Below are 7,818 nucleotides of genomic sequence, written 5' to 3' on the forward strand. Positions count from 1 at the left end.
TCTGGTAGAGGACCCGAGCTCAGAGGATGAAAGAGACCACCCACGGAGGGTGAGAGGGAATTTTTTTTTTTTTTATATATGACAGAGAGAGATAACATATTCTCCACATAATTTTGAAATCAGCAAATATTTTGTCAAGTGAGGTGATCAGAACCGTCGGGATTAAATGTCAAAATTGTTTTACAGTTTTATGTTTTTAGACTTGAAGCTTATTTTGCACCATTAAGTGATCACTGTGGTAGATTAGCTACTGCTGTATAGCAAATCTAACACAGCGGTGGTAGATCAGCTTATTTAAGCATCTCCTCTACTGATCTGTAAAAGTTGGTGTGTAGGTCACCTTTTTTTTTTTTTTTTTATAAAACTGAATGGAAACGCACCAAATTCCACATCACAATGACATGTTACGGTTTTAAAAGTCAAGCAATCATAAGTGAATTACTTCACTCTTCCTCAGTATTTTTCTTTTTAGTAAAACTTTTCCCGGACCTTGTTATCCAGTTGCTGTAGTGTTGTCAATTAGTAGCAAAGCACTACCCTTTTTTATTTTACATATGTTATGAACATTTAAGATTTAGCATGCAATAGTGACAACTTGACAGTGAAAACCAATGGTAGGGATCATCGCCAATAGGATTTTTGCCCTCCAACAGTGGCTCTCTAGAGGCAGCACATCCCTCTATATGTACCATATTGTCTGCAGTAAATGAAAACGTTTTGAAATCAGGAAATATTTCTTCAGTGATCAAAAGTCGTCAAAACTCTGTAAACGAGGAGTTTTCTTATAGCAGCTGCCTGCCAAGATGGCTGTCAGTTACAAAATTAACAGAGGTGTGATGTCACATGACATGTATTGCTCTGGGCCCTTGTTAAGGGGAAATGCTACCCATTTGATAAATCACTGCTCTTAACAATCCCAGCATGCATCTTTTCTTAATTCCATGCACTTGTATGAAGCAGCTTACCCAATGGCGATGATCTGGCCGACTTCCAGCGTGATGTCATTAAGCTGGGCAATAAAGACGACAGCGACCACTTCATAGAATGCCATTCCAGTCCTATTGATGCTGGTGACGATGGGCAACATAAGGCGGCAGAGTTTCTTATCAACCTTCACGTTCTCTTCACAGCATTGCAAGGTGACAGGCAGAGTGGCGGCACTTTGGTAGAAAGCACATCCTTTATTGGTGCACCGTTCATACGAGGAAACTGGAAAAGTGTCATACTTTTTCAACAAAGAGAACATTTAACCTGGATGCAATGATAAATGCTGTCGTCAAAGCCCTAGAGATGTGCTTGAAGATAAGAAAAGGGTTCCGTCTGGTGAGAATGAAGTAAATCACGGGGAAAAGAACGAAGGCTTGGATTGCTAACCTGAACAACACAACAAAGTCACACTTTGTGTTAAAGATGCATTACGTATTCACTGGTTGTTAAAGATTTATTCATATATTCATACCTCTTTAGACATTTTGTCATTGTAAAACCTGACAGATCAATGTGGTTGGGGGGATTTTATATGATTTTCTAACAAAGTAGTGCATCACTGTAAAGTGAAATGAAAATTATGGTAACACTTTATTTGACGGGGTGTGAATAGGACTGTCATAAACATGACATAACACCTATCATGAACATGAGTCAGTCTTCATAAATATTTATGACGGTTTTCAAAGTGTCATTCGGTAAATGATGATACTTTTAATACAAAGTTGACATTATTAAAAGTGTCTTTATGACAACTTGACATTAACAAAGAATCATCATATGTCATAATAGTAGTTATAATGTCATTGTTATTACACTGTCAAAATCTAACAAAACACTTAATATTTCCTCTACCTGAAATAAGGCAAAACAAGTAGGACCAACAATAAAGACATCATTAAGCTTTATTACACTGTCAAATGATTTAGTCATTAATAATTCCTTTTACATCAAGTGGAACAAGTAGCACCAGTTAGGAAGATGTCATTAAGTGTTATTGCAGTGTCAATCTTATCTCAAGTAAAGTGAAACACGTAACAACAGTTCTGAAAATGTCATTGAGTATTAAAACAGTGTCATATGCTATGCTAACAGTCATTAATATTAACTTTTACCTCAAGTTTTGTTCATAGCTGTAGAACAAAATCTTTGTACAGTGGAATAAAACAAAAGATTACTTGTTCCTCAAACAGAGGGTTTTAATTCTGGCAAGTATATTGTAACTCTGATTAAAAACTAAAATATAATGACTTATTATTTAACTTAAGAAAATAGGTTCTTTCAGCTGTCAGCCATTTCCTTCGTTATAGCGTTCCTGTAACGCTTGGAAAACAGGGAGATCTTCTTGTCTTCATTTCCTGGAAGCAGCTCTTTGAAAGTGTCCAGAAATGCTAAGAAATTATAGTTGTTCTTGCAATAGTTGTGGTCAGTGTTGATCATGGTGAAAGCCTTTTTATGAATTCTAACTTGGTGAATCTCTTCTGGACATTCTCATAGCAGGTGATGACTCAATTCAATGTGGTCACCTAAAAAGACGGCAAAGCAAACAACACAAGCACTGTGTCACATCAGCCAAGTTGCTAAATAATGCACATAAAGGATAACTTTGACTAACATATTAGCTTTTAATTTGCTAGATTAAATTTGGAGGTAAAAAATCTATTTGTCTGCCTTTAAAATACAGGGCTAACCTTACAGTTATGGAGTTTAATAACTTTAGCTAACATTAACTTACAGCAGGTTTAAATTGCTCGTAGCTAACATTACAAAGAAAGAGAACACAGTCAATGTTATTTTCTCAAAGAAAATGTAAAGTTAATAAGACACATACCTCATAACAGGAGGTCTGGCCGTTATAACTTGTGTTAGGTTGTCCCCACAAGATGGAAAATTTCTTCTTCACCAACACACTGCACTTCGTACACTGCTGCCTTTCACTGGTGGAGATGGTGTATTGCACTACTATAAACAGCCTTAAGTAATGTTTCAAATGCAAAGTTCATAAGTGCTTTGTAGACATCTTGCTGTAAAACTTTAGGATCAATTAAATTGAGAAATTTAAGACTAAACAAAATGACAGAGCAATATAATATTACCACATAAAGCTACATAATTTTTAAAGTTTAATCAGAAATGTTTTTATAACAAATGTCAGATCATGATTTCTTGAAAATAATTAAAATACATGCTTGCACAGTAACATCCATGAAGATGTTTGTGCATTTCTATTCACCCTCAATGAATCCCTACTTTGTAGATAAACATTTTGCTACAGCTCCACCTGCAGGCTGTTGGGTCATGTTTCAACCAGCTTTGCTCATTCATACAAACATTTGTCACATTCTTCTCTACAAAATAGCACAAGCTAAGATTTAATGGAGAGTGTAAACACACGGCTTCTTGCCACATATTATCAAATGAATATAGGTCTGGACTTTGTCTATTCCATTCTAACACATGAATAAGCTTTGACCTTAACCAGCGGTCTCAAACTCCAGTCCTTGAGCGCCAGTGTACTGGAACCTTTAGATGTTTCTCTGAACCTACAAACTTCTATGAAATGGCTAAACTTCATCTCCAGCATTCAGTCAAGATCTGCAGAAATCTGCTAATAAGACTGTAGTGGAGCTAGGGTGTGCTAAAGCAAAGAAACATCTATAAGTTTCAGGAAACCGACTCTTGAGGAGTGTAGCTTGAGACAACTGATCTAAACCATTCCATGCTCTCTTTAGTTGAAGGTTTAGATTCACTATGCTGAAGGAAGATGGACCTCGTTGCAGTCTAAAGTATTTTGCTGCCTCTAACATACTGTATTTTCTCCCAGGATTGATCTGTATGAAGCTCAAACTCTAACCTTCTTCCTTTTTCTTATCTGAAAGCTTGGTATATTGTTTTAGAAATTAACTCTGATTTAAACTTCTCCAGAACTTCCTCTCTGATGTGTCTGCTGAGTTTCTTGGCCTTCATGATGCTGTTTGTTCACTAATGTTCTCTAACAAACCTGTGAGGCTAAAGAGAACTTCTGAAGGGAAATGCTTGAACTGGACCAGATTTTTGGAGGAATCAGAGCAGGGGCACGGTGAAAAGTGATGACGATTCTAGGGGCCCTGACCAGCAGGGGGCCCTCCACAATTTAATTATTTATATTTTGTTCATAGACATAAAATTAAAAAAATCGGGGTCCTGTCAAATAAAACATTAATCATATTGTATTTTCAAAGATTGTTTTTAGCAGTAAAAATTTTATGTTTCCCCTCCCAGACCAAAAAACACACATCCGTTTTTGCCCTGAACTCCCCCCTCAATCTGCATGAAACGGTTCGTTCCTGCTTAGAGCTTAACAGTGACTATGCAGCTGCGGTCAGTAGAGGCTGCAGCTGAATGCTCCTGCGACTGTGGCATTTACTGTGCTGCTAAGAAAAGTTATAAAATCAGGTTTTCAAAAACAAAATAGAGAGGGAGAGAGAGAAAAAAAGGCAAGAGTGTTAATTTATAACCCAGTTTTTCTCCATGAGAGGTGAGTAGATTGTGTGAAATTATCAACCATTTAGCATAATTAGCTTAGCTACAGACTACTGTTTGCCTCCATTTCACTAGCATTTAATGAATTAAGAAAAAAAATTGCTAACATATTCATATATTTAACTTGTTCCCTGTGCCTTTTACCACTTAAGAGATGAGTCAGTCAGCAGCAGCTCTAATGTCCCTCCTGGCATGTTCTCTCCTGAGTGAAATTAAAGCTGCAGTATATCATTTTTATATAAATATTTTTTCACATATTTTTTAAAACTGTCATTATGTTGTGACAGTATGGTATAAGAGGTAATCCGTGAAAAATCTATTTCCTCTGCCTTCTCCAAGTGTTAGAAACAACCAGTCAGTGGCAAGAGAGCTTTAGTGCTGTCAATCATAATTTCATATGATGCTGCTCATTCTTCTTCCCCCTCAATTTGTGCCATGCTGCAGCTAGCATAGCACATAGCTGTGCAGATTCAAACTGTGAATGCTCAGTTTAGTTAGCACAGCTACCAGTGACAGCAGATAAACAGTTTCTTGTAATGATAAGTCGTTTCTCCCCCATTAGCACATATAGCAGTGAGTGAACGAGGCTAACTGACAGTGCTAAGAGCGTCCTTCTTGTTCTGATTGGTTGTTTTGGTCAGAACGGTGCATTACTTTGACCAGTAATAGTAATTCAGGGAGGAGATGGAGGAGATTGATTGTTTTCACAAATATGGAGAAAACTTACTTTTTATTAAAGTTATGTATTGAAGCTTGAAAAAAATGCAACTACATAGCATTTTTGAGAAGTCTGGATTGCTTTATGTGTATTTTGCACGTTGCTTTTGACTGTTGCTCATGGGGAGACATTTCAGTATCTAAAACTAATAGAAAAAATTTAAGCAACCTACTTGCATACTGGATGTGGACTGGTGGATGTTAAATTCATGAGCAGTAAACATTGTGGTAGTTATCAGTATTGAACTAAAGAAAGCAATGCAGATGCAAGCCTTTAAAATTGTCACGCTTTTTATAGAGTCAGAAAATTGTAACAGCAGCTGTGCAGAGGGTCCCAATCAAATTTTTTGTCAGGGGGCCCACGATTTCTGGCAGCGCCCCTGAATCAGAGTAAAGAGGCTGACAATAATTGCATTGATGAAAACTGATCTCTAAACATCAAAGAGGAAAATCTCAGTAAAATCTGTAAAACTGTTCTGTAAATATATTCATAGCACAGTTTTCTTCTCCTGTCACTCAGGTAGAGTTCAGTGCTGCTACCTCAGAGCAGTGATATCAATTTGGTAACAAAGATGAAAAAGAAAAGATATTTGGACATACCCTGCAAAAACCACTCCTACGAGCTTTGTGAGCTTAAGGACAGCGCGCCAGTCTGTAATCCCCAACACATGTTCTGTGATCAGGAACATAACTCCGATTGGCAAGTACCTGAAACAAAAAAAAACACAAAAAAAAACAAGGTTTATTAAAAAGGTTGTTCCAAATATATTTTAAGTTAACTGTTAAGAGTGGAAGCACCTGTCCTATGTAAATAGAACTGAATATGCAAAAGAAATGACATCTGCTCAGATACTGTCTGATCTTACCACAAAATCCAGTTGACTATGATTTTTATGGCATCGTTGAGGCATTGAATGGCCTCCACAGTGATTCTTGCCTCCTGTCCCACCCTGTTTAACAGGATACCGATGGCGAATGACCAGATGACCAGTCCTAACATGTTGGGTCCTTCAACATACCTGCCTACTAGTTTCATCTCAGTTCCATTCTGCACAAAAAACACAAGTATGGCGGCTCCAGCTCTCTGACAACAATATTGTAGGATTACATCACCTTGTTGGACAATGCATTTCACTTTTTCATAAGTCAACATACAACCATTGATTTTAATGCATTTAATGTGCATTTATCTTGTAAAAGACCACTCTAAGGCACAAATTCAAGTGTCAAACTCTTCACACACAAAAATAATAAACATAAGCGAAATGGAGCCAAATTGAAAGTAAAGGAATGAACCAGCAAGGAGTGAGTGAGAAAGAGGTGTTTCACTACTGTTAGGTTGAATGCTGAACAAAGATTTGGGCTAATGAGCGGCAGGGCTGAGGAGAAAGAGAGAGAAAGAAGAAGTGGCACAAGGGACAAGGGAGAGAAGACTTTGGACTAGGAAATGAATCTAACAAAAATAATTAGACATAAGAAACATAATGAAAACTAGAGTAACTAAACTAACTAAAAGACAAGACAGAAAAAACTAGAATCACTAAGAAAATTTACAGAAACAGGGCAGAACGAAGTAAGTAAAGAATACAAATAATGACAAAACTAAAAACAAACTCAAAAAACCCAAGATCTAAGCTCTAATAGTATAGAGCTATTAGTGTTTGCATTGTTGCTTGTCCTATGTCTTAACTACGGCACACCTTACTGTCACATTGGCAAACACCACCTCCCCATTCAGGCTTTAAATTGGAAGAAACTCAAGGCCATTCTTTTTCTTCCTCTTCAATTTGAAGTTTGTGGCTGTAAAATGACGATTCTAGAATGAAAAAAAAAGATCAGAAGAAAAAACTCACCAGTTTTGGATCAAGGGAGAGGCCAGGTTTTGTTTTAACCTGAATAATCTCAGTCTCGTACTGAGAGAAAAAAATAATTTGTGTTACATTTCCAAACCCCAAATAGGAAATTACATAGTAAGCTGTGGGCTAGAATAAAAGCATACCTGCTCGTAGAAGGCCTGAAAGAAGCTCTCTGGAACCATATTCCTATGCAAGTAACAGGAGAGTCAGAAAAAACTAAGCTTGTAAATGTTAGAGACAAAAAAACATGCAGATGTTATTTTACCCAGAGATTTCACAAAAACTTAGTGTCATGGTGTGGTGTGGCGGTGGACTCAAACGCAGCAGACAGTAGATGTAGAAATAAGTGGATGTAGTGATGGGTCCGGTGTTGCATCAGTCCGGGTTTCCCCATCAGATACGGTTCCCCCTGCGTCTTTTTGCCGCCCCGCCCACGCGGCAAAATAACTAATTATTATTAGTTTCACGCAAAAACATGAAGAAAGTGTGAACTATATTGAAATAATAATATATATTATATAATATATATAATAATTATTATTAGTTTCACGCAAAAACGTGAAGAAAGTGTGAACTTTGCCGAAGCATGTTGTTTGAGCTTTCATGGTATCAACATATATTAACATAACATATATAACGTATATGTTATATATATTATAATGTAGGTAGATAGATAGATAGATAGATAGATAGATAGATAGATAGATAGATAGATAGATAGATAGATAGATAGATA

The 7,818-nt window shown here is 36.8% G+C and overlaps 1 protein-coding gene across 1 annotated transcript in view; it reads right to left on the reverse strand.

The window, feature by feature from the left end:
• The window catches only part of LOC106963020 (excitatory amino acid transporter 3-like), a 15,560-nt gene extending 9,299 nt beyond the window's left edge, over nucleotides 1-6,261 (reverse strand). The window contains exons 1-4 of the mRNA XM_015057739.1: nucleotides 6,093-6,261; nucleotides 5,827-5,934; nucleotides 1,252-1,374; nucleotides 966-1,160 (exon numbers count right to left, since the gene is read on the reverse strand). Of these exons, the coding sequence (XP_014913225.1) occupies nucleotides 966-1,160; nucleotides 1,252-1,374; nucleotides 5,827-5,934; nucleotides 6,093-6,226 (560 nt within the window). The 5' untranslated portion in view covers nucleotides 6,227-6,261. The remainder of the gene's footprint in view (nucleotides 1-965; nucleotides 1,161-1,251; nucleotides 1,375-5,826; nucleotides 5,935-6,092) is intronic.
• Nucleotides 6,262-7,818: the final 1,557 nt, after the last annotated feature.

This window comes from Poecilia latipinna, unplaced genomic scaffold, assembly GCF_001443285.1.
Source record: "Poecilia latipinna isolate Pla-1442-1.1 unplaced genomic scaffold, P_latipinna-1.0 Scaffold1487, whole genome shotgun sequence".
Taxonomy (NCBI): domain Eukaryota; kingdom Metazoa; phylum Chordata; class Actinopteri; order Cyprinodontiformes; family Poeciliidae; genus Poecilia; species Poecilia latipinna.